The 26,587-nt window shown below is 41.5% G+C and overlaps 3 protein-coding genes across 3 annotated transcripts; 2 read left to right on the forward strand and 1 right to left on the reverse strand.

Annotated features, from left to right (window-relative positions):
• The first annotated feature begins 1,285 nt into the window (after window positions 1-1,285).
• LOC118423244 (suppressor protein SRP40-like) lies at window positions 1,286-3,754 on the forward strand. The gene is made up of 2 exons (XM_035831324.1): window positions 1,286-1,455; window positions 2,650-3,754. Exons 1-2 carry the CDS (start codon window positions 1,388-1,390, stop codon window positions 3,614-3,616), a joined length of 1,035 nt encoding a protein of 344 aa, XP_035687217.1. The 5' UTR covers window positions 1,286-1,387; the 3' UTR covers window positions 3,617-3,754.
• A 33-nt stretch (window positions 3,755-3,787) lies between these two features.
• Window positions 3,788-26,280, forward strand: LOC118423004 (translation initiation factor eIF-2B subunit epsilon-like). Its single transcript, XM_035830897.1, has 18 exons — window positions 3,788-3,806; window positions 5,026-5,150; window positions 6,101-6,225; window positions 6,946-7,059; window positions 7,692-7,763; window positions 13,737-13,811; window positions 14,625-14,724; window positions 16,830-16,985; window positions 17,532-17,617; window positions 18,618-18,746; window positions 19,252-19,352; window positions 20,037-20,182; window positions 20,882-21,050; window positions 21,664-21,821; window positions 22,454-22,654; window positions 23,931-24,011; window positions 24,713-24,877; window positions 25,939-26,280. The coding sequence occupies exons 2-18, from the start codon at window positions 5,031-5,033 to the stop codon at window positions 25,999-26,001; spliced, it is 2,061 nt and encodes a 686-aa protein (XP_035686790.1). The 5' UTR covers window positions 3,788-3,806; window positions 5,026-5,030; the 3' UTR covers window positions 26,002-26,280.
• On the reverse strand, window positions 9,936-11,147 carry LOC118423252. The gene is made up of 2 exons (XM_035831333.1): window positions 10,472-11,147; window positions 9,936-10,306 (listed from the first exon to the last, which is right to left on the reverse strand). Exons 1-2 carry the CDS (start codon window positions 10,839-10,841, stop codon window positions 10,143-10,145), a joined length of 534 nt encoding a protein of 177 aa, XP_035687226.1. The 5' UTR covers window positions 10,842-11,147; the 3' UTR covers window positions 9,936-10,142.
• Window positions 26,281-26,587: the final 307 nt, after the last annotated feature.

Genomic DNA, 26,587 nt, shown 5'->3' on the forward strand with positions numbered 1-26,587 from the left:
TGAAGGGGGTATAACGTACCCTTACGCGCGTACGTACGCCGGAGTTTTCGCAAACTAAAACGGTCTTCCGGCGGGTTGGACTTGGTATCCTTGGAAAGGTCCCTTGGTACCTTATAAAGTTATTGTAATCCACAAACCGCAAAAAAAGATTGTGCTTTGTTGGATGTTGCCGAGATATTCTCGGATGTATGTTCATCCTAGAACACCACTAACTGCGGTACTACGGTGTCCGAGGACACGTCCTTGTCTGGATACAGAATTTCCTGTTGGGTCGGTCCCAAACGGTTGTGCTTGATGGAGAGTGTTCGGACCCTATGCCAGTGAACTCGGGCGTTCCCCAGGTTAAAGTGATGGGGCCCATCCTCTTCCTAGCATTAACGACCTCCCAAAACACGCTGCAAATGCGAAGGTGAGGCGTTTCGCCCATAATTGCATCCTGCAGATGCGTATCCATGATAGCTCCGATTGTGATAAGCTACAAGAAGACATAGACACCATCTGTCTCTGGGAACAAAGGTGGCTAATCCATCTAAGTGTAAGGCAATACCATAACATCGTCCAAAACACCAATCACTCACATATACAGCCTTCACAGCCATCTACTAAACAAGGTACGTACCACCAAATACCTTGGGGTCACCATCTCCTCCAACCTTACATGGGGCAGCCACGTCGACGCCATAACATCGAAGGCCAACAAAACGCTGGGCATGTGTGCTCAGACGCTGCCTGTGGGTTCGCCAGCACTGCGGCAAAAGAGAGGGCCTACAAGGCCCTGGTAAGACCCCACCTGGAGTTTGCCTGCAGTGTATACAAAATCATCAACAACAACATTTCTGTCCCACATGCATCCAATCAAACTGGTCCTGGCGACCCGATGCTCCCGCCGCACCAACCACGCTTTCAAGCTGCAGACCATCGTGAGGAAATCCGACTTCTACCGGCTCTCGTTGTGGCGGAGGCGGGGTCTCTCTCCCAGTTCAAAACCGGACCGGACTCAGTCAAAGAAAGACGCTCTCAAGTCTGTTTCGAGTAGCCTAGAGTCCAGTCTTGTGCTTTTAGTCGCTCCCCGAAGGTACCCTTCCTTTGGTGGCGACTAAAATCACAACAAGGCTGGATTCCAGGCTAGTTTTGAACCGGAGCTCGACCAAAGTAACGGTAAGTTGTTTTAGAAATTACTTCTGGCGTACGCAAAGCATCATGGGAGCTTCGCGCTATTTGAAGGAAGTTCTGGAACGTCACAAACGTTTCCTTGGACGTAAACACGGCTTTTAGCGAAGTAAACAAGCCACTAGCGACTCATACAGAGCGCGCACGCTTGTAAACGCTTACGAGAAATTCTCGATTTACTTACTCTAACGTTATATCATAGAGATCGACAATCATAATGGGGTGTACGAACACCAAAGTTCAACCGGTGGATTTTGATCCGGTGCCTCATGTCAAGGAATCCTGGTAAGTAAATCCGTGGTGAAACATGACTATAAAGTTTTCCAAAGCGCTAGGCATACACTCGAGCTCCCTCAACATTAACATACTTTGAGTTTCCCGTAAATTTGTGTTGTGAAATGTAGGAAGACGAAAGGTACAACCTCTTCATATATTCACGGTATATAAAACTCATAATGATGCATGGATAGTAGGATTGTTTTTCGTAGGCAAACCGAAGGTACACATGCCAACGTTTTGTCGGTTCTCCTACTGATAGCGGGACGTAGTACCAGTCAAGGGTTGCAGAATAATAATGATAATAATTATACAGAACCGTTGAGAGCTATGTTAATTTGGATGTGTAAAAAAGCTAAGAATTCTGATATCTGGTATAATGTTATAACCTGATCAAACCATTTATGGTCGTGCTGATACATTTAACTTTATATGGAAGCAAACAGTATACACGTTAGAAAACGTTCAGAAGCCCAATTTTAAGTGGGGGTCGTGTGGACGAAGTTTGACTACAAACTATCTGACGAAAATTCCTGTCCGTACCATTTATTTCCTACGTTTATTGATTATACGGGACTTCTGCAGATTTTATTACCTACGCCGAAAAGGTTATATTTTGGGTAGCGTTTGTATGTATATGTATCTATGTTTGTTTCTGTGATTTGAGGATTTGTACGTACATTTTCTATGCTTGTTGTTCGACGTAACAAGGACCGATTCATTACATCCGTTGCCTGCTTAGATGCTTGGCGTCTCTGTTTTAGGAGTTGTGATAAGTTACGAAGGTATAACAGTTGTTGCTTTTCGATATCATTATTGATAAATGTATTGCTATATATATGTAACGTTACATGTAGGTAATGTGATGTGTGATGTGTCTAATATTTCGACTAGTCTCTTCTTTTATACTGGTCTGTTGTAGGGTTCACTTTTCTGCGTTTCTGTTTTCGTCTCTTGTGCTTCCTTTTCTTGTCCTTTGATCCGTGGGGTATGTATCCTATATCTGTTTTTAAGAACATGGTACTAGTATTAACGGGTATGACGAACGGTGGTTTTAAACTGGAATGTCTTCAAAATATTGTAGCTTGAAAGCACCGTTCTTTGATGATATCTCTAAGTATATTTACTCAATTTGTGAGATTAGCGGGTACAGGGTACGGATAAGGGTGAGTTAACAAGCGTTGACACGACTATTCAATGCAGGTACGAGAGGAAGGTCAAAGGACCTGCAAGGAAAGCAAAGGAAAGCATAGTTAAGTGCTTCAAGCGGGACTTGAATTCGGAGGCCAGGAAGGTTGCGTGGCCTGAGCAACCCAGCAGTGTGAAGACCGTGACACAAAGCAACGAGGACGCACTCTCGGTGAAGACCACACAAAGCTACGAGGACGCACTCTCAGTTCAGAGCGTTTCAGACGCCACGTCTATGTCTACATCTACATTGACAACAGAGTCTGACACTGAGAGCAGCTCGTCATCCGACACTGAGAGCAGCTCGTCATCCGGATCCTTCGAATTGACAACAGAGTCCGACACTCAGGAGAGCAGCTCGTCCGGATCCTTCGAATTGACAACAGAGTCTGACACTGAGAGCAGCTCGTCATCCGACACTGAGGGCAGCTCGTCATCCGGATCTTTCAAATCAGCCATCGACCTCCCCGATTTCCCGCCCAAACCATCACGCGGGCAGACGACACCCGTCCCGAAGACACGCCGAGAAGAAATCCTCCTCAAGAACATCGCAAGAGCAGGCTTCCAGATCGACCCAGTGGCTCGGGATGGGGATTGTTTCTTCCATGCGGCCGCCAGACAACTCCGTAGAGGAAACCCCAGCGTTGACACCACCGCTCAACAGCTAAGACAAGATCTAGTCCATCATATCAGGGCGCACTCGGAAAAGTTCTGCGTCACAGTACCGGGCGGTTTCTGGCCGTTCCAACAGGAGCTGGACAAGCTGGCACGGCGGGGCCACTGGTGCTCGGATCTAGCTGACGTCCTTCCGGTCGCTTTGGCGGACTTCACCGCAAGAGAGGTCAATTTGATCACCAGCACCGAGATGGAGATCATGACCCTGCCGCCAGAGGGCGAGGAGTCAGGCACACCACTGGTGTTGTCGTACCTGGCTACCCCGGGCGGAGAGCATTACGATGCCGTCAAGTTCGTGGGAGGCTGAGAGACTGGATCGGCCTCGGGGTGGGGGAGCAGGGGTACTGGTCGGGCCGGAGTAACGAGGAGGTTCTGTGACTAGGATCGTTTATCCGGAATGAGAAGGACCGGCCGGATTCCGATTGCGGAGGAACCGGAGTAAAGATTCCTGAACCGGAGGGAAATTTGAGTACTGCCCCGGAGTGTGTTAAGCCGAGGTGAGTATGAAATTCGCATTAAGTACAACTAAGGAGTTACGGCCATAGTATTTTTTCAACATCAACATCATCATCATCATCATTGTATTCTGCATTTGCCGTGAGTCTTTGAAGAGTCGTGAGGCTGCAATGATTCAATGTACAATTTCCACATGTTCTCATTGATTATGCAAATGTGGCCTTATTTGCATAATTGGTATCTATCGACATTCCTTTCTTTCTCAGTTACAGGCCATGTTGATTTGATTATATGGATGACATCCGCACGCGCATCAATTTTCGGTCTCTTCCGGAGAAAAAAAAGTTTGCACCATACAGTGAGTACTGTAAATGCAGAAATGTTCGCGGTGGATTAATGTTCGCGGTTTTCGCGGTGACCACTTTACCGCGAAATTAAATCCATATGTTTCTATTATGATATTAGACTGCAGTCTATGGTGTTACCGCGAAATTAAATCCACCGCGAAAAGTCCTTTTTCCCGCTACCGCGAAATTGAATCCCCGCGAACTTTAATGCATTTACAGTATATCATACAAGCACTCGGCTGCAAAAGGAGCAAATATCGCGGTGCCGCGGTAGATTGCATATAGATATCGGAAAAGTAAACTAATATCTTAAAATGCCAATGTCAATTCCGGTCCTAGATCAAGGAATAAGATGTGAAAGCACTTTTACGAAGAATCTATGACATCTATTGTTTGGTATACTATATTCCTTGCATCATCAGTGATCTGTTCAACCTTCCTGACCACTGAGTCAGATTTAATGGTAAAGGCAACTCTTTATATTTCTAGCCAAACTTTTTTTTTATTTGCAGGCTCGCATCAGTTTTGGAGTTCAAAGAGGATGCCATCCATATAATCAAATCAACGTGATCTTACACATGTGACTCTTTTTAGCTCACACAATAACTGTGTATAAACGATATGGTTTGCGCACATGACATATTGTGTATATAGTCTGTATGGGCCACCGTAACTTAAGCCCACAGTGTTGCAGCGCAATATTCGTCTTGCGTGATTCAGTTGGTGTTGTCTTTCCTAAAACTGTTCTTTACTATCAGAACTGAGCTCAAAAGTGGAACAGATAAATCATCTAATCCTTACCACATTTTAACAAACAATTTTACACAAGCCTTTCCAAATGTATATATCCGTTTCTTTGCGATTTTTATAGCATTCACCCCCAGGATGGTAATAGAATGATCCGGTTTTTCAGGCATCATGGCGGGTCGCGGTAGAAAAAAAGTGGATGTCGTCCAGCAAGAAGATGTGCTACAAGCTGTCATCATTGCTGACAGTTTTGATGTCAGATTCGCACCCATAACCAAGGATATACCACGGGTAGGAGTCTGCAGTTTTAGAAATGTTTGAAATCCCTTTGTCTCCTTTTGAAACATATGGGGAAGCGAGTGGGGAGGGGGGCACTCTCCAAGCAGATGTTGGTGGGTAGATTTGTGACTTGTCCAATATTCTAACTGCCAGCCCATCCAACGGTCACAAATGTGAAGAAGGTTACAAATTTTACTCTCCAACATCTGCTTGAGAAAACGATTTGGCAAGGAATTCGCTTTATAATCCACCATAGATCATCTTATTTACCTTCATTAAAGGGGAAACATATTGTTCTTGTTCATGCAGATTATTCTTCATCCTCCTCTCAAAAAGAGTGTCAAATGACCCAGACCATGGTACTACAAATGCAGAAATATTTGCGGTGGTTTAATGTTCACAGTTTTTGCAGTGGCTGCTTGCAACTGTGAACTCAAAATCACCGCAAACATTTTCTGTCTTCTGCTCAACACACCGCCTACAATATCTCCTTGTCTCTACATGTGCGTACTGCACATTGTCACAGTATCAATGATAACGATGTTACGTGAGGCTCGAATTATCGTAATGATAGAAGGGTATACTAGTCGTTTTCGCTTCACCTAAGTTTTACTTACCATGACTCCTTGTATTGAGGCACCACATCAAAGTTTACTGGGTGAACCTGATTTATAGTGTTCGTACATCCCATAATGTGTGTCTTAGACTCTTAGTCAATCAATATAATAAATGTATATAATATAATAATAATGAGGTACTTGCTATGGTGAATACTTACAAGACGCAATTTCTTTGAGTTTGCATTCATGCATTAATTTCTCCATACAACCTACTGTTAAACACCAATGGTTACACTATCATGGTAGAAAAGTCTATTGTACTGCATATTCCAAGGGTATACAGTTAGATCAGTGACAGTTGATCATGGGGATGACTAACATGTTATTTGTGATTCTGTACAGGCCCTGATGCCCATTGCCAACAGGCCCCTGCTGGAATACACACTGCATTTCCTGGTGGCTGCAGGGATTCAGGAGATCTTTGTTTTCTGCTGTGCACATGCAAACAAGATCCTCAAATATCTAAGGTAACACACTGCATGTTACATTTAAGCTATTAATAAGCCCTTTTTCAGAGATCAGAACGCATGTACGGCAACAGGAATTCTAGGTTGATACTAAGAGTACATGTATGCAAAGGTAAAGGCCGAAAAAGAAGACAGTCCTTCTCTCGACCATTGTTTTGATTTGCATAACAACATCTAGACAGGTTTTGTTTTCTTTGTGTGGGCCTTTACCCTTGACAAACAAAAATATTACCCAGACTTCCTGTCCCCGCACGTGCATTCTGATCTCTGTGAAAGAGCTTGTAACTCTCCTAGGATGATGGAAGGTCATATATGATTTTGTCCTACAATGCAACGTGTATGCTACATCTGTACTACTGTACATGTGTATGATATTTGGCTATAGTGTATGACATGTGTACTACCTACATACAATTTGTGTGTACTACATAATTGTATGACGCGTGAACATGTGTGTACTACATGTGTGCAACATATGTATGAGATGTGTGCTACATGTGTGTTACATCTGCACCACACATACTACATGCATTTGTGTGCTACATTACATACATGTGTACTAGTCTACATATGTAATGCATGTAGGGTTAGGGTTAGCTTTTGTAACTAAGGATGTTGGTAATGAATGTAAAATTTCAAGTTTAAGTCCACGAAGGAGATTTTGTATTAGAGATTTGTGTACTGTCAAGTTAAATGATGAACCTTATCTATTTTTGCCAGTGACACAGGTTGGACCAGTGATAAAGCACCTTGCCAGGTGATAACACAGGTGTCCGAAGACAGCCTCTCACCTGGGGATGCTCTCAGGTTGATCTATGACCGCTCCCTAATCAGGTACTCTTCAAATGTGCTTGTTGTTGTTGTTTTAGATGTTTACCTTCATGAAAAGGAAACATTGTTTTCTTCTTTCTCTTTGTCCCTCCCTAAGTGGTCAATGACCTGGAGCAGATGGCATTCACCTATCTGATTAGGTAGCAGACACCCTGTGGTGTTCAATTTTGTAATGTAGGAAGTGGCAGGACAGAGCTGGAGGGGCTGGTCACTACATTTGAGAATAAAAATGGCATTAGCAGTAGTTTGTTAGGTTAGACTGTGGGAAGGTTTAATGCTTCATTTTTAGTTAATGATAGAAGACATTTTCCTTATCATACATACCCCCGGTATAGGAAAATATATTCCTGTAACCTAAATAACTGGCAACAATTACATGTACAGTACGTACTTCTACTAGTACTAGAAATAAGCAGTTTCACTTCTTGCATGTATACCATAGAGAGAAGACAAAGAGAATCACAAAATACTAGTTGTTTTTTTCATTCATTCCATTTCATTTGTTTGGTTACATTTATTCTTCTAAGGCAATTTCAGTCAAAAATATTCAAAGTTGCAAAATTGGGTCTTTTGATTTTATCGGATGATGTTGTAAGCATTAAGATTATGTTCATTGTGTATTTTGACCCTTGCAGGACGGACTTTGTGTTGGTAATGGGAGACTTGGTATCCACCATCAACTTACAGCCAATCATACAGCAGCACAAGTATGTCTATCTATCTCAGTCACATTTATATCATACCTAAAAATGTAGGCCGTGATAAATATAGAATACAACACCTTGTATTCCTTATCACCCGAGGTACAAGCCCAATCGCGGGTCGGATCGCCCAATGTCATGCTCACCTGAGAAAACACATGTATTGATATGAAATGCACCAGAAGTTGAGAAAATGTTGTGTCCTCGAACAAAAGATTGTAACAACAGCAATTCTAAGTTATCTAACGTCCAAATCTGGAATTCAGATTTTCAACTGTGCCACTCGGGCTCGGCTGCTCGAAATAGTTGGATTTACTCGAAGGAAGCCTGTGTGATACAACTTCGAAACCTGTGTGATTCGGAAAGTTATCACACAGTCCAAAACACCTGTATCGAGCGTTTTTGCGGCCCACGTATGACATAATGTTTGATAATGGTTATTTGGGGCCATATTTTACAATTAATTACTTCCATAGAATAATTAGAAAGCACTATGAGTGTGCTGTGTTCGCCACTGTCCAAGATTCGGATGTTGGAATTGTGATGTTCTTACATTTTTTTTGTTTGAGAGCACCAAATTTCCTAACTTCTGGCACGTTTTGTAGTGAAATATGTGTTTTTCTTGGGCTGGGTATGAAATAAAATACTGCATGACATTATAGTGTATTCCGTGTCACCCTCAGTCGGGCTGGTATCTCAGCTGGGGTAATATGGAATACACTTTTTGTTGTACGTTGTGTATCTTCTACGCGTATATTACTCTCGTAAACAGAACTAGACATTTTTACCTTTGCCAAGGTTATATTTTTGGTTCTGTTTGTATGTGTGTGTGTAGACGACCGGCATACATGTAACTTGAGAATGCTTACGAATGGATTGTATTGATATTTGGTATGTGGGTAGGTCTTGATGAGACCTGGAAACAATTAGATTTTGGGCCCCCTTGCAACACTCACTAGCATTTCGTTATGGTACTGCAGTGGAACTTCCTGTTTTGATATCTTGAGTTCTGGCCATGGTCACAGCCCTTGGCATGTTTACAATGCAACATCATATTTACACAATAGCATTCAGAAACATTATATTAAGAACATTCATGAAATTATAAACACGAGAAAAAACATCAACAAACAGGCACAAAAATATTTACAAATGCACAAACATCCAAGAGCTTTTAATACAAGTAAGTATCACACCACTATTACACTAACAAAACATTCTTAGATAAACGAGCATCCGATTACTAAATCAAAACTTCAAACATCGAAGGGATTTCAAATGCTTCATCAGTTGAACAATTAGGAAGAAACAATGTGAACAATGTGAAAATACTCTTTACAATATATCCAATCTCAGATAGTTTTTTTTATACTTTTTTTTTATAGTTGTGGATTTTAAGCCATCTGTATCAATGTTTGTATCTTGTAAAGCACCTAACTCACTTTCATGTCCAGTCCTTCAATGAGAGACACCTGTATGCAAATCAAACCATTAATTTCCCATGTTTTAGAGTGACTTATTATCATCAGAAGTTCCACCAAAATTTTTTCTTTCTCCTTCTCCTGCTCCTTTCCTCTTGTATCATCTGCGCTTGTCTCTCAGCTTCTACTGCCAGCCTTCTTCTCTGTCTCTCTGCTTCCAGCCTCATAGCTTCCTCTCTTGCCTTCATGGCCTCAAAGTGTCTCTCTGCTTCAGCCTCAGCTTCTGCTGCCTGTCTTTTTGCTGCTTCTGTAGAGCTCTTTCCTTCTGCTGCCTGCCTCATAGCTTCCTCTTTCACCTTCTCTGCCTCTATACGTCTCTGCAGCCACTCAGTCGTAGCTGTCCCTTCTGATGCTGCCCTAGCCTCTTTGTTCTGTAGATGAATAATCCAGAGAAGTCTTAGGTTTTTCGTCTAAGTTTAGCTAACACAGACACAAGCACATACACAAACATATGTAAATACAAAACACAGAAAAGAAACACACACACGCACAAATACTCGCACGCACACACACACACAGACACATGCATAGTATAAATATGTACACACACAGAGACACAAGCACACACCTTACCTTAGACCTTACGTCCTCCCGTGCACACACACGCACACATTTAAACAATCCATGTATAGGTACAACTGCTTTGTAAAATTCCTATTTCTTCACCAGGATCAAGGAACATTACGGTATTCTTTCCATTGGTTATTTATTTATCAAAAACGTGTTTTGAATGATTTGCTCCTTACCTTCACAGTAATTTGATCTATGCTTTATATCTATTAGTATTCCTTCCAATGCGTGTCATTCCCGGAATCATAAATTAGCCATATCAATCTTCGCACTGTCTCCATTTTGGTAACGTTATATGCTCAAAACAGTTTTTAAGGAATTTTATTAAAGTTACTCATTTACTTATGTTGACGTTGGCCATTACCTCTCTCTCCTCTTTCCATTTGCCCTCCACCTCTATCGGCTTTTGGTGTGTATCTTTCTGTAGGATTCTTCCTCTTGCCTCTATATTGTGGGGCGTCTCCTGCTCTGTATCAACTGATGGAACCTTGCCAGTAGCTGATTTGGAAAACAAAAGTATTTAATTTAGAAAATAAGTGGGCAAACAGCCGTTTCAATTCATGTAACCAAACATAGAATAGTATAGTCAATTAAATTATGCATGCTAAATCAGTGTTATTTTACTAAATCAGTGTTTCTTGAAATTAAACCAATAACTATTACCTTCATCTGATGTGATCTTATCTTCCTCTTCCCCGTCCAGAAGACTGACATGTACCCACAGATCCTCCCCTTCCTCTGCCCTCATGTCACCTGTGATTAGTTCCTGTGTCAGGGTTTCGGACAGGCTTCCATCTCTGTAAGCTTGCATGAATGACTTAAAGCAAGAATCGTCCACAAAATCAAGTTCACACAGTACACAGCCCCGCGTAGCTCTCTTCAGTATAGCACTGAAACGCTTGAAACAATGCACGAGGAGATTGTACTTCGATAGATCACTAAGGATCTGATCTGTGAAAAGCTTGTCATCGACCCGTATTGTCTCGGTCTTAACCTTCCGTTTGACTGTCAGCTTTGCCTTTCTGGAAATCATCTGGATGTCGGAATCGTCTGTGTCCGATTCAATTATTCCAAATACAGTGTCGGCATGTTGTTTAAATGTTTCTACAGCCAGTGAAAATTTATCTGGATCTTGAAGCACTTTTTCGTGGAATATTTTTTCACTCCTCTCTACGAACTTGTAATAGATGTTGTCTCTTTCATCTGTGGAGGCACTCGTTGCACTCTGCTCTTCGGTGTCATGGGCTCTTTCAGAATGGCTGCGCAAGCCTGAGGATAAAACATAACAAGTCGGTACATGTATTTGTTGATTTGCTATTTCCCCATATAGTCCACAAAAAGGAGAGCTGAGCTGAAGTAGACACTCAGTCAAACCTGCCCAAGCGACCACCTTTTCAAACCCACCACCTGGTCATTACGACAGCTTTTTCTCGGTCCTGAAAATTTTTCGCATTGACGTAAGCATTAAGTGTCACCTTTTCAGTGACCTTTTCAAGACGACCACCTGGCCACTGCCAAAAAAGGGGACCATGCAGGACCAAATTCCTGCCCATATAATGACCGTGTCATTTTGAAGCTTGAGGTGTCATGGATTTTCAATGATAACTAGCTATATACTAAATAATATAGCGTGATTTTGTGCCGAAATTGGCCAATTTGCGTCGGATTTTGACTGCCACACGATGTTATGTTAAGAATAAAAGTGGCGGCAGATGCACGTGGGTGGGTCATTTACGTTATGCCTTGGGCATGTTGTGAGTTGATGTGCTTCAAACCGACCACCTGTCCAGAACCACAGTGTCACCAATCTAAAAACTTGCTATAATTGACTCTGATAGAGATTGTTGGGCTGAGCAATTGCCTGGCATAATAATAGTGTGTCCGATACCTGATCATGAAGGCATGCAAGTTTCTGCCACAAATGTGACTGCCAAAATTGAAAAGATAGAATATGAAAGTTCAAAAGCTAGCGACATGTGTTTTCGCAACTACATGCACACAGAATAAACAAGTCTGAAATCTCCATGAAATATCTTTAGAATTGTGTGGTATCTATTAAATGTGGTTTGTGTTTCTAGATATAAACAAAGTTACTACCTATTTTCTGTAGGTAATGCCACGATATACACATTATGTAATTCATTTCAGTCTATAATTGGTTTTAGTGACTTTAAACAAATTTTAAAGGGGAGAGAGTAGTAAATAGAATTTCGTATTTATCACCTGGTTGATCCATACAAATAAGTGTATAATATACAATCACAATCGTTTAAAATGTAGCTTGAAGTTCTCATGCTATGATGGCCATAGTAATTTTAAGAGAAAATGCTGACACGCACTACGAAAACAACTAACTCAAGGCAAACCCACCTTTTCTTTCTTCGTCTGCAATCTGCTGCGCCTCCTCTACAAAGTCTTCTCTGTCGAGCTTTCTCATCATGTCTTCCAAAAGTGAAAGGTCCCCCAATTTTAGCTTCCCTTTGTGTTCCAGTTTCATAAACACCTCGTGTGGTTTCATAGTTTTGAGACTTCTCCCTGGCAACAGTCGTTTACCGGCCACATAATTGCGTAAATCCTCCCTTTCCTCGTCGTCAAGATTCTGATCGATTCGCATAAAAAGTTCAGATCGAGATTGAGAAGCTTCTGCCATGTTCATTCCTGTATTAACAGTGGCTGAAATGCCTTAGGCTTAAGTAAGTCAGGGACTTTCCGTTGTAGTCCAAAAGTTCCCTGGCACGTTCCATTCCACATTTTGTTGGCAAATATCTTCATTTTGCTTTCATTGTTTAGACCTGCCTGATCTAAACAAACTATTATAATGATATGTTGAGAGTGACTGGTACCTTAACTTAGCTATTACTCTGCTTAAGACCTGTTTTTTTTCTGATGTTTTTCTGATCCCCGTAAACCTTGCAAATTGGCAAGTTCCTATTGTAATGTGATCAGGTCACGCCCGACAGGTGCATGAACAAAGAACCCTCAGAAATGCACTCACAACAAGCATACCTCGGTCAAAATCAGTAAAAAATATCATTGCCCACAAGGCAATCAGTGCTGCCATTAATATTTTTGGCCAAGAAATGCTACTGGCAAAATGCACCCTATACCTGTGGTCTTTGGTGTCCATCAAAATGAGTTTCTGCCACACAGAAAATGTGGGCAAATACCCTAAGTTTGTGACAATTGATACATCTATATATAGGAGTACTGTTTGGTTTGGGCGGTACCACAGCTAGCAAGCAAATTGTTTTGTTGTCTAGACACGTATGTGCAGATTGGCATTATATGTACATGTACTATATCTATGCAGTAACTGTTTAACCACAGTTTTGACTAATTGTCTCGCTATATATTAGCTTATAAGACAGCCACCAAACTTTTTGGAAATGGGGTTTTAGAGGGTCATTATCTAAAAAAAATTTCGGTCCTTCCTTGCGATGCTTTGCGCCTTTGGCGCTTGACATGGTAAAATATGTATCTTTTGATAGATATGCCATTGACCTAGCTTTCTCTGTCAGAGAAATTTTCCCATCAAAGTGCAGGAAATAGCATTTCAGAGTGCAACATTTCAAAAATCTTCCAGGCAGAGCAAAAAACCCTTGCATAATCTTGCATAATTTATGACAAACAATTAATACACAAGTTGTAAACTTAAGGTAAATCATTTGCCAAAGGTATGGGGTCATGGAACTCTAGTTGTACATTTGTATGTAAGTTCATCTGTGTTGGCAGCTAACATACAGAGTAGTAATTAAAGGGTAAAAGCTTTGTTCAAACACAAAAAATTTAATTTTAGCATCATGTCAAGTTTTCAACTGCCCAAGTCACCTACATTGTAGATCATGTGATCTTGAGGTCATTAACCCTTAAACTGTAAAATGATACACCACAGTGTTACCAATTTGAGTCCTTTATTCTTTTTTAACAGGCAACGGAGATTGAAGGACAAAGTGACAGTCATGACCATGTTGTTCAGAGAGGCAGCACCCAGGCATGACACAAGGTAAGATTTTGGGGTACGGATTTTCTGGGTGGAAACCAATTGCGCGGGGGAAAAATCATTTCCTACAATATGTCACAAAATGCGCGGAAGAAAACTATCATGCAGGAAAATGTGAACCTGTGATATAATTTTCCATCCATTACCTGTGAGTGAAAACAAACTGCACACGTTCTACGTTGTACTGGTAAAACATAACCTCAAACTAGACCCTTCCAGTCAATCCAGTGTTTTTGCTAGCTAAGGCCTTTTCAGAATACCGCTCTGTTTAATTTATTTATCTATTTGCAAATTCATGCCCGAAGGCTAATTGCAAGGGTACAGACAGTAAAAAGTAAGAAGTGTCTATTCTATACAGCTATCTATGTATTACATGATTCTACATTGTTTACTGGGGGGTTTGACTTCTTCTTTGGAGGCAGTTGCTGATGAAAAGTCCCACTTCTTTAATGACTAGTGGGTTTTGTGATTCTAACAGGAATATAGCTTTTGGGAGGTGAACTGGTGAAAAGTTGGAAATATTGTATTGATTGTGTCCAAAAGGTTGTTTATTTCATCCTCATAATGGGGGCAGTTACATATAAAATACCAGTAGGGCCCCCTACGCTGTGATTTGTATCCCAATTGCTGTGATTTGGGCCCCTATGCTGTGATTTTGGCCTGTATGCTGTGTTGCAACCAGAAAAGGGGACATTTCTTTTGTTAACAATGGTTAAAATGTTAGAGTTATTTCGCTAGATTTAGCCCTCAAAATGCAGGAAGTTCTGAACCCCATTTTGTACTTAATTTTACATAATGTCTTGTTTTGTCCTACAGGAGTTCAGACGATGATGTGGTATTGGTGACAGAGAGAGACACCAACAGAGTACTACATTACCAGATGGTAGAGGGACAGAGCAAGTTAGACCTGCCACTGGTATGTACACAATATTGTATCATATTATTAAGGTCTCATTTATTTATCACTCTGAGCGGATATCTGAAAAGAGTGCCGAGCCAAAAAGAATACAATAATTGTGAATAATTATTGTGGAACAATTGCACTCGTGACCGTGTTTGACAATGTAAAAATAACAAAAGTTACAAAGTATTTACAGTTACTGTATTTACTACAATTGTACTAAGACAATAGTGAACTATATCAACTAGTAGAATCTAAAGGGAACTATTTTAGTATTACATATTTCAGATTGAGTATTTCTATGCTACTTTGCGACATTACATTTTGTCAAATAACATTTAGGAATGGTGCAGTTTCTTTTTTGTATGGCATCATAGAATGTATATTGACCTAGGTGAATAGATATGGAATCAGGACATGATAAATTTACAATGAAGGTGTTACCACTTGACTGACCAACTGGCTAGAACAGCAGATAAGAGGGAGACAATAACAACGCTGATAACTACGGATTTTGCCAAGGCGTTCGACCTTGTGGACCACAGCATAGCCGTTTCAAGCCTACTTGGAGCAGGTCTACGAAGCTCGCTCGCCAAATGGGTATGTTCGTTCCTGTCCACTAGAAAGCAGAGAGTGATGTACAAGGGAACGTATTCAGATTGGAGGGAGACGACCTGTGGCCTACCACAAGGAACAGTGTTAGGCCCCTTAATCTTCCTTGCTCTAATCAACAGTGCAAGTGAGGATTCCCTTGCTAGGAGGTGGAAGTTCGTGGATGATCTTAACTTAGCTGAGAGCAGGTTGATCCGGGACACCTCAACAATTCAAACGGACCTCAACAGCCTCGACCAATGGGCATCCACAAGAAAGATGAAACTTCACCCCAAAAAATGCAAAGCCATGCATGTGGTCTTTGCGAGAACAGTCCTTCCACTACCACCCCTGTCTATTGCTGGCCAACCGTTAGAGGAGGTAAAGATAGTTAAACTCCTCGGCTTGTTCATCCAGGCTGACCTTGGTTGGAACGTACATGTAGACCACATTGTCAAACAAGGCAACCGAAAGCTATTTATGCTTAAACAACTCAACCAGTTCGATCTGTCTAGGGATGACATACTTACCTGCTACAAAACATTCGTCCGTCCAAGCTGTGAGTATGCAGCGCCTGCCTGGCATCCTGGACTAACTGCTAGACAGCGACGAAGGATCGAATTCATCCAGAAACGCGCATGTCGGATAATACTCCGCTCTGCCTACACTTCATACCCAGAGGCGTGCCGGATTCTGAACTTGTCTACCCTAGATCAGAGGAGAGACCACCTCTGCCTGCAGTTCGCCCAGAAACTCCTCCAGTCACCGGACTTCCGTCACTGGCTACCACAAACCCGGGGGGCTATCACTGGGAGAGCCACAAGGGCCAGCAACCAACTAGACACTGTCAAACCCAGAACTGAGCGCTACAAAAAAAGTGCAATCCCATATATGATATGCCTGCTGAACAAAAATAATGGAAATAAATGTTAACAATGCAACTGTATATTATCTATTGTATATATGTAACGTTTTTTTAATGATTTTATTGTATTTGTAGCACAGAGGTGCTGTACAGCAAGGCCGTAATTCAACCTCTGGTTGCCAGTGTCTTGTTTTTATTCTGAATAAACCATTTGATTGATTGATTGATTGATTGACTGTTTAAACTACATGACTGTATGTATATACACTACACTGTATATGAACAGTCATCTACTAGTAACTACTTAGTGCCTTAATTGGCATTTAGTGTAACTTTTGGCATGATCAACTGTCCTTTATGTAACATAACCTACCCTCTAGATACATACACTTCTTGTTCAAAGATCTGGTCTGAGAACAATTTTTGCTTCTTCACCATAACAGGTGCCTCCAACACAATGTAATACTAATAGACTGACCGATAGTAGTACTGTAACTAGTAAATATACCATGTACTGTACATGTAGCACCAAGTTAGGCAGGAGTGTAGATGGGGGAAAAAAGCAGTGGTTTTGAGTTTGCAGTGAACAAAAACTGTGTGCATAAACCACCGCAAGCATTTCTGCATTGACAGTATACTGTATTGTACTTCTTTTCCCTTCTAGGACCTGTTTTCAGACCAGAATGACCTGGATATCAGGTACAACCTGCTGGACTGCCATGTCAGCGTGTGTTCACCTCAAGTACCGCAGCTGTTTGCTGATAACTTCGACTACCAGACCCGCAACGACTTTGTACGAGGAATTCTAGTACACGAAGAGGCAAGTGTTTGTTACAAGTTGTTATACATTTTGTCTTCGATTTTTATTATTTTAACTGCAAAGTGATATGTTGCCATTGCCCTATTACACTTGGATAAGTTCCTGTAAGAATTAAAAAAAGCCCAAAATTCATACTTCTGAAATATTTCAGTTTTTGTGAATAGCCCAAAAGACTATATCCATTGCGGAGGTTCTTCCCTTAATCAATCCCAGCAACATCCCTCTTGTAAGGGGTTATTTGCTGCAGACAGACCAACTGTCCATGGAATGTACCACACTACTTTCAGGAAGGGGGTGTCAACCTGTTCTACTGCAGTACCTGAACGTACTGCTAGGAGGCCCCAAATTGCCATTTTTTGTTCAGGGTTTCAATAACAGCCTAAGTGTCAAACTTCATTGAAATCCATCAGAATTATCTTGAATTATAATGTGCAAACTCACAAACACACAAAAAAAGAAACAGTACCCTAACTGGATCCGGAAGTGTAGGTATTAAAGTCATGTATGAAGATGTGAAAGTGACATCCCTTCCTTGTTCCTGACTAGATCATGGGGAACCAGGTCCATGCCCATGTGGTGACTGATGAGTACGCAGCCCGGGTCTCCAGCCCACCCATGTATGATGCTGTCAGGTAGGACTCATGGTTTTGTTGTTGTTGTTCATCTTGCAATGCCCTGTGGCACATTCATGTAAGTCAGTCAAGTTTCCTTGCTGTTTCTGTAGCAGGGTATGTTTTACAGGGATGGGTTGCTGGCCTATCCCCTTTAATGTGGTTGAGGCACTTCCTCGAACACAGGACCCCCATCTTGTGTCCCTTCTAAACCACTTGTTTCATAAGTATAAGACAAGTGAATATTTCAAAACACAGTTACATATTGTATTTTCCATAAATCACTTGTACAGGGCTTGAAATACTGGGTGCATGTGCACCCAGGTGCACCTAAAATTGGAGCTGTGCACCCAAATAATTTCTTACGTTTATGTATATAAAGATATCAAAGTATACTAGTATACATCATTTCTTGACATCTAAGTGTTAGAAAGATAATAGAAATGTCTGTCATTGTTTAAGAATTTGATAGCTTGTAACTAAGTTTTGATATTAGGTTATTACTTAAATCTAAGTAGTGCACCCAAAAAGTTTTTGGTGCACCCAATTTTTCAAGCTGGGTGCACCAGTGCACCTAAACTCAAAAATGAATTTCGAGCCCTGCTTGTAGAATGCAGTAACCTTTATGCATTATCAACAGTGTTCTTATATAATGTAAAAAATACATGTAGACCAGTTCATTGTTCAGTTTGCATCATTCTGTTTGTTCTGTTTTGTTCCATAGTCCGGTGGTTAGTGACCACGTCTCTAGAAATAAAAGCTTTGAGTTGATTCCGGCTGTGTTGCTCATCTGACATGCACGCTACTGGAAAGGGTGGCTATCCTTATATAAGATGGGTCTTTAAGTCATGTTCAACTGTTCATTGTTGGAAGGAAATAGGAAAGTTTGCCATGTAGAAAGAACATATTAAATACCGTACATAGCGTCTGTCTTCTCTGTAACAACAATTGGAAGAATGAATCATACATCTCCTCAGTGAATTAAACTGAATGAATATCGTTATCACTTTTTTCTCCACAGTAAAGACATTCTCCAAAGATGGACGTACCCCCTGGTACCAGACAACAGACTCTCTTCCCAAGAACAAGATGGTTTCTACACTCTGCATCGACACCATGTCTACAGGGGAAAGGATGTCTTTTTGGACCAGTAAGACAATTAATTTCCACCCCAAATTTTTTAAATCGTTTCACCCAGAAATCATGCAGAGTGAGGGCACGGTGCTGTGTTGTCCAAGGGCTATTGATACAATAGAATAATTCAATAGACTTGTTAATAAAGGTTAGACATCAAGGTAAACAAGTATTCAAATACAATACAATCTCTAGTATCTACAACTGGATATACTTCAGACATATCGAGTGACATCCATCACTCTTCTTTAGTGTCACTAGAACAAACTGGCAGAAACAATTCTGAATCAATACATTCGTCAAGTACATTTAACTAGAAAAAGATGTAAGGATCAATTCAATAGGCTTGTTCCAGAAACCTTTCATAAGAACAAGACAATTTACCGTTAAGCTATGCTGGTGGTCCTCCTGAATTTACCATAAGGTGTTGCCAAGCCTCTACTGTTAGGGGTTACCAGGATCCCCCCTTGTAGACCCTCATAGTTTCCTCAGTCTGATGTAAGATTGCTTCCCTTCTGCAGTGACAGTATTCTGGAGGAGAATGTTGTGATTGGACCAGGGACCAGGATTGGCAGTCACACCACCATCAGTAACTCTGTCATTGGTCAGAACTGCGTCATCGGTCAGTCATCTTCTCTCATCATTCTTGTTTATGAAATTACGAATTATATTCAGAATGTACAAGAAATAGTCATGCCTTGAAATACCAGATTTATCGACCTAGAATAGAATGATGTATTCATAAATTTGTTTTTCCATAGAGCTATCGCAGAGTGTACCAAGTACTGTAGGACCATCGTCATTAGATAGCTTGGAACAATGCTGACAGTTACATGTGCAAAGGTTAGGAGTGACAGGTCGTTCAACATAAACAGCTGCTGCCATGTCATGTGCTCGGAAAGCTTGTGTGTTATGCTGAAGTGCAGTTATATGATATCTGTATGAATACTCGATACAGATGTAATGTTATTATAGATTTGTCACGTTATACATGTACCCTTGAAACCTAACTCAAAAAGTTTGAAAACTTGATTTTAGCAAGACAGTCAGTTTTTTTTTATTAGTCTCTAACGGACTCCCTCCTAGCCGAAATAGAAATAGGCCACTGATCCACAGATCCTGGTAGTGGCTAATTTCAGCTGGTTCTATCACACTGGCATACTTTATTTTTGTTATGTTTTTCCAGCAGTTTATGATATTTTTGCTAAATCGGAGAACCAATATTTAAAATTTCAATATGCGTCACTTGCCGTTATCATATTCATTGGTTGTTTCTGATGACTTTCTCATTGGCTTGTCCATCCAGGAGATAATGTACGTTTGGATGGAGCGTACCTGTGGGACAACGTGTCTGTCGGCTCGGACTGTTCGCTCACACAGTGTATCGTGTGCAGTGGTGTCACCATCACGGATAGAGTGGTGGTGGAACCTTCATGTGTGCTGGCTTCAAATGTAAGAAGTTTTTCCTAAAATGTTGTAATGTTAGTTATGATGTCAAGATTTCATCCATCTGCATACATTTGTGGGCCATATTGGACTTTTATTCAAATTATTGGTATCAAACTGGTTGAAGTTGAAATACATTTCTTTAAACTTTTTAGTAAGGTTATTTTTTCTCCATGATCTCATATATTAGCTTGTCTCCTATTACACATCCAAAATTTGTTTTCAACTCTTTGCATTCATGTCATGGACAGCATTCATAGTTAGGGTATAAAAGACCAGTTTCTTTCAGATCACTTCAGTGTCACTGATGAAAGATAGTGTATGCTGTCTGAAACATCAGACCTTTTCCAAAATCATGTCCAGTTGCTTGAGTAACTACGTTTTGGTGTATCAGAGCATAGCTTATAAACTAGTCAAGGAGAGATGGAGTAAGAGTGAGTGACTGAGCTTTGTATGTTTGTTTTGTAAACAATAGATTAAGTTGCAAAAATATATTACATTGTTTTAGTTGTTCTGTTTTTCTATTGTTAACTATAACAACTCAAATAATGAAAAATAGATGTAAATCTATCTTAGGTTATTAGTCTTTTGTTCAATACATGTACTAACAATACTCCATTCAGCCTATGTGGCCAAGAACATGAAAATAAATAATGTATACCTACATAGTAATTTTGTGAATGTTGTGCATTGTGTACATGACAGGTTGTGGTGGGCCCCGATGTTCACCTCCCTGCCGGCACCAGGGTCAGTCTGCACCCAGCCCAGACCCAGGGTGCTGAGGACGACTTCCAGGAGACAACAGAGACTGTCCAGCACCAGACCTACCAGCCTGATAGGATAGGTGCAGAAGGGAAGGGGTACATCTGGGAAGGTAGGGAAACATGGACAGGTACATGTGCATGTACATCTGGGAAGGTAGGGAAACATGGACAGGTACATGTGCATGTACATCTGCATGGGGAGAAGGTAGGGGTAACATGGGACATCTGGGGAGAAATTCTACTAGGGTAATTGGTGCATCTGGGGAGGAGGGAGGGTAACATACATGGGTAGGGTGTTATGGTGGGAGAAGGTAGGGTAACATGGACAAGTATATTGGGGGAGAAGGTAGGGTAACAGTACTCCCCAAGCAGATGTTAGTGGGGAAAATTGTGCCTGTACTCCCCACTGGCTGACAGAAAATGGGGCATACAAAGAAGTCACAGTTTTCCCCACCAACCTCTGCTTGGAGTTGTAAGTTAGAGAGTAAGGTAACAAATGTACTGAGGAGGAAGGTGTGGTAACATGGTACGCTAATTTAGATTTTGTACATGGTCATCATTTTTGAGTGGTAGATATATATAAGCTCTTGGAAGGGGGAAGAAGAGCACGTAGGTACAGGCCCCCTAGCGTTTTTATTTTGGACTGTAGTGGTCAATTCTGTTTCAAGAGTAATTAAGAAAGGCTTGTCAAATCGTCATGATTGTTGTGTTTTTTTTGTATAGATGATGCTGATGACAGTCTGGTGTCCTTGATGTGGGGCCTGAGACTGGAGCAGGAGGAGTCCAGTAGTGAGGAGTCAGAGGAGTCTGATGAGGAGGAAGATGACATGGATCAGGAAAACTCACTCCCTCCAGACGACAGCAGGATTTTCTATACAGAGGTACAATTTATGCCATGTAAATCCAATCATGACTGGGACTGAAATGATTTGATCAGAACGCTAACAACAAAATTTAATTAGAATATTGGAGTTTTCTTTTATACTGCCAGTAATGTCTCTAACTTGCTTGCATTTTGATTCCTATCAGATATCTTTTTTGGAGTGCTGCTTCTCACATCTATGTGTTGTTGATGGAAGTGATGCTTTTGTGGTGTGAACACAATCTCAAAGTGGCTATGTTTATACATGTATCAATATCCCCCCTAGTCACGTTTAGGATTTTGTTCTCGCTGTGAAAACGCCACCTTCATTGGCTACATATAGTGACAAGAAGAAGCTCTTAAGAAGATGTCTGATAAGCATTGAAACGAAACGTGAGACTGTTCAAAAGAAAACTCAAATGTCCTCAATATAATATGTGAAAACACTCTACCTTTGGGACCACATCAGATTCTGTGATCAGTGACACATACTTGTAGTGCACAACAGAACCAGTCAGTATTGCCGTGAGGATGGTTACAGATGGTCACTAAAATGTTTGTCATGAATACAATACTGTCTTGGTTGTATATAAAGAACTTAGTTATCCATGGTGTAACATTGTGCAAAGATCTTTATTTTTCTTCCATCAGGTGCTGGATAGCATGCAGCGAGCCATAGAGGAGAACATCAATGCTGACAACCTGATCCTGGAGATCAACTCCTCCAAGTATGCCTACAACATCAGCATGCAGGAGCTGAACGTGTGTGTGGTGCGCTGTGTGCTGGAGTCTGCACACATCCGAGCCAGCCTCATGGCTACTGCGTCCGAATATCTGGCAGCTCTGAAACCGGTAAGTGGGAAATTGTTTGTACATGTGTGTGTGGTGTGCTGTGCGACATCGTTTGTACATGTATGTGTGGTGCGCTGTGTGACATCATTTGTACATGTATGTGTGGTGCGCTGTGTGTTAGAGTCTGCTCACATCCGAGCCAGCCTCATAGCTACTGCGTTCAAATATCTGGCAGCCCTTAAACCAGTAAGTGGGACGTAGTTTGTACATGTATGTGTGGTGCGCTGTGTGACATCATTTGTACATGTATGTGTGGTGCACTGTGTGACATCGTTTGTACATGTATGTGTGGTGCGCTGTGTGACATCGTTTGTACATGTATGTGTGGTGCGCTGTGTGACATCGTTTGTACATGTATGTGTGGTGCGCTGTGTGTTAGAGTCTGCTCACATCCGAGCCAGCCTCATGGCTACTGCCTCCAAATACCTGGCAGCTCTTAAGCCGGTAAGTGGGACATCGTTTGTACGTGTGTGTGTGGTGCGCTGTGTGACATCGTTTGTACATGTATGTGTGGTGCACTGTGTGACATCGTTTGTACATGTGTGTGTGGTGCGCTGTGTGACATCGTTTGTACATGTATGTGTGGTGCGCTGTGTGACATCGTTTGTACATGTATGTGTGGTGCACTGTGTGACATCGTTTGTACATGTATGTGTGGTGCACTGTGTGACATCGTTTGTACATGTATGTGTGGTGCGCTGTGTGACATCGTTTGTACATGTGTGTGTGGTGCGCTGTGTGACATCGTTTGTACATGAATGTGTGGTGCGCTGTGTGACATCGTTTGTACATGTATGTGTGGTGCGCTGTGTGACATCGTTTGTACATGTGTGTGTGGTGCGCTGTGTGACATCGTTTGTACATGTATGTGTGGTGCGCTGTGTGACATCGTTTGTACATGTATGTGTGGTGCGCTGTGTGACATCGTTTGTACATGTATGTGTGGTGCACTGTGTGACATCGTTTGTACATGTGTGTGTGGTGCACTGTGTGGCATCGTTTGTAGGTGTGTGTGGGGTGCGCTGTGTGTTAGAGTCGGCTCACATCCGAGCCTCTCTCATGGCTACTGCGTCTGAATATCTGGCAGCAGGACCTGTCGTAGTAGGGTAAGGCAAATCTGTCCTGAGTGCACAATGTATGTGAGTGTGCATATGTTTGTGCATGCATGTATTCATGCATGTATATATGATACTGTGTTAAATCTGAAATACCTTAAGTTTACTATTATAAAGAATTGCCTGATTGGTGTTTGCCATGTTATTATCCATGTCCCCAGCTTCTGCAGCCAATGAAGGGTCTCCTAAAGAACTACATCCGTAACTCCGACTCTCAGCAGGACTGCCTACTGGCTTTAGAGGTACAGAATCACATTGTATGACTTTAACACTGCACATCCATTCACAACTGCATGACTGTTAGCTTTATTCATCAGTCAAAGAATTAAATTATAACTAAAAAAAAAGAGCATTGAACTCCCTGGTTACATACCCACCATGCCCCAATGCCCTTGGGAAAGGCACTTTACACAGCTTTCCCTAATGTTGGATTGACACCCACCAAGCTTCTTCAGGTAATCACAAAAGTATGCCAAATTCACATACGGATACAGTGCACCCATGTGGCAAGATTTGTACATTTTGCACCAACATGTAGAGCTTTAATTTTTTTCAATACACTGTAGTCCATGACTGTAAGTAGGTAGAGTGTTCACCTTGCATACAGTATACGTCTTGAGTTTGATCCCGGCTATAAGTCATACCAATTTTAAGACTTTAGAAATGGCATGCCTTCTCTGCTTAGCACTCAGCATTTGGGAAAGACTGTGGAAGTTAAACACACAAGCCACTTCCAGTTGACTAGCCCCCAGCTGTAGTGATTGCAAAAAAATTGTGCGGCTCAGGGCTACTGAAAAGAAAATGGGCACCGCCCTATGCACCTTCTGGTGTGGGAAGGACTTGAATTAAACCAACGTGACTCTAAGACAATTATACATCAATTTTGTGAAGTTCAGAAGCACTGGTTTATCCATGTTTGATACCTATCTTTATTTTCTAACAGGAGTACTTTGGCACCCACCTAAACATCTCTGCTGTCCTGGTTTCTGTGCTGAATTTTCTGTACAACGAGGACATTTTAGAAGAAGACGGTATACTCAAGTGGTACAGGCATCCTGCCCCGTCCGGCACACTCACACAGAAGGCACAGCAGCAGGTCCGAGCTGCGGTATGTACTGAACATCGATGTACATGTATTATGTATGGGGGATGATCAATAACGCTAGTTCACCTTTATTTGCGGGGTAACCTATATCCATTGTACCTAAAAGCCGGATATTTAGGGATATCACGTAGATGGATGGTGGTTTCAAATTGCTTTTTTTTCAATATAATGCAGTTTGAGACCACCGTCTGCCGACTTGATATCCCGAAATACCCTGGTGTTAAATACAACGGATAACAGTTACCCCGCGAATAAAGGCGAACTAGCGTTACATTCTAGCCCTCACCCAGAAATAAAGCACACAACTCTAATTTTGTGGCACAATTACATAGTATGAAGCCTTTTATCATTATCCACCAAATTTCAAATCATCGTGGTCATTACTTTTTAGTCAACGTCTTTTGAAAATCAGTTAGTAAGTGTTAAGAAAAGTGAGTGAACTGTGATCAGAGCTGTGTGGGTTGTGTTTCTCATGCTCTGGAATCTACATTCCCAAAATGTTTGATGAGGAAACCCTTAAAGTTTGCTGCATTTAAACTAGAAAGAAGTGGGCATTTGACTTTCAGCAGAGCTGAAGTTTGCCTGTACGTGTACACCCAACTAGGCCAAGTTGCTTCTCAATTATCCCTGTTATGTTAATTCTTCACCAAATAATAATTTGTCCGAAGAAGCTGCCTTACTTGTCTGTACAGATCAGGGCTCTAGCCAGCTCGAAATTTTTTTCCATCAGCCGATTCCCATTGTCGTGACTATCGCGAAAATTAAGTTAGAAAGACGGAACTGAGACCTTGAAAAACGGTTTTTTTATGAGATTATTGTATCCGAAAGGGCGCCAACTTACTAAGTCAACAATCATAACAATAGCAAAACAAACTGTGTGGCTTTCCGACCGTGGACAGCGTCCCCAAGCCGCCTGTAGCTTCCACCAAGAATTTTTGTCAAGGTTGACGGATTAGTTAAAAAAAATTCCGTCACACGCAGCAAATTTCTGTCAATTGACGGAAAAACGGACACTGGTTAGAGCCCTGATACAGATGTTGAGAGTCTCTTTTCTTCATCCGTAGGCGACCAAGTTTATCCAGTGGCTGCAAGAGGCAGAAGAGGAATCTGAGGAAGAATCAGACTGAATTTCTCCAGAGGGAACCTCGACAGTACAGATCAAAATCACTCCTGAAGGAACCTTGATACAGCTCCAACGATTTAGAAAGTTAATGAAGAAATCTCTTACGCAGGCGGTATTGAACTATAATGGGGAATGAAGATTTCTGACTACGTGGTGAAACATGTATTTAATATTCCATTATGCTTACCAGGACTGGTGAGTTGAGGTGAGTGCTTGCCGCATATGACCAAGCATTATCCGTAATAAACCACATCTTCAAGCTGGTGTAAGAATCTGGCTCAGAGTGTTTTTGTAATAAGTTCTACATCTGTCTTCTTACATTGTACGAGGGGCATTCAATAAGTAATAACTCTGACTCATTTCCCATAGCAGGAGATTAATGAAACTTAGTTTACAGTTATTAGTCTTTCTCTTATAGGAACCACCCAGAGTTATGCATTTCTCCCATCGTTTGATTTAGCTCTGGACTCCATTTTTGTAGGACACCCCAGGTTGGTCCTCCAACAGATGCCTCATCAATGGCAGAAGAGGAACGCCCAGGTCTGGGAGCTGCTTCCACAGACTTCCGGCCATGTTTGAATTCAGGATGC

The sequence above is a fragment of the Branchiostoma floridae genome, chromosome 9, assembly GCF_000003815.2.
Source record: "Branchiostoma floridae strain S238N-H82 chromosome 9, Bfl_VNyyK, whole genome shotgun sequence".
Classification (NCBI taxonomy): Eukaryota; Metazoa; Chordata; class Leptocardii; order Amphioxiformes; family Branchiostomatidae; genus Branchiostoma; species Branchiostoma floridae.

What these genes read in the sequence shown, in the direction of transcription:
- LOC118423244 (XM_035831324.1), top strand. Translation starts at nt 1,388, where the DNA reads ATGGGGTGTACGAACACCAAAGTTCAACCGGTGGATTTTGATCCGGTG. An exon ending in CCTCATGTCAAGGAATCCTG is followed by an intron (nt 1,456 to 2,649) that starts GTAAGTAAATCC and finishes TATTCAATGCAG; the next exon opens with GTACGAGAGGAAGGTCAAAG.
- LOC118423004 (XM_035830897.1), top strand. Translation starts at nt 5,031, where the DNA reads ATGGCGGGTCGCGGTAGAAAAAAAGTGGATGTCGTCCAGCAAGAAGAT. An exon ending in TAACCAAGGATATACCACGG is followed by an intron (nt 5,151 to 6,100) that starts GTAGGAGTCTGC and finishes GATTCTGTACAG; the next exon opens with GCCCTGATGCCCATTGCCAA. An exon ending in GCAGGATTTTCTATACAGAG is followed by an intron (nt 21,822 to 22,453) that starts GTACAATTTATG and finishes TTCTTCCATCAG; the next exon opens with GTGCTGGATAGCATGCAGCG.
- LOC118423252 (XM_035831333.1), bottom strand. Translation starts at nt 10,841, where the DNA reads ATGATTTCCAGAAAGGCAAAGCTGACAGTCAAACGGAAGGTTAAGACC. An exon ending in TAAGATCACATCAGATGAAG is followed by an intron (nt 10,307 to 10,471) that starts GTAATAGTTATT and finishes TTTCCAAATCAG; the next exon opens with CTACTGGCAAGGTTCCATCA.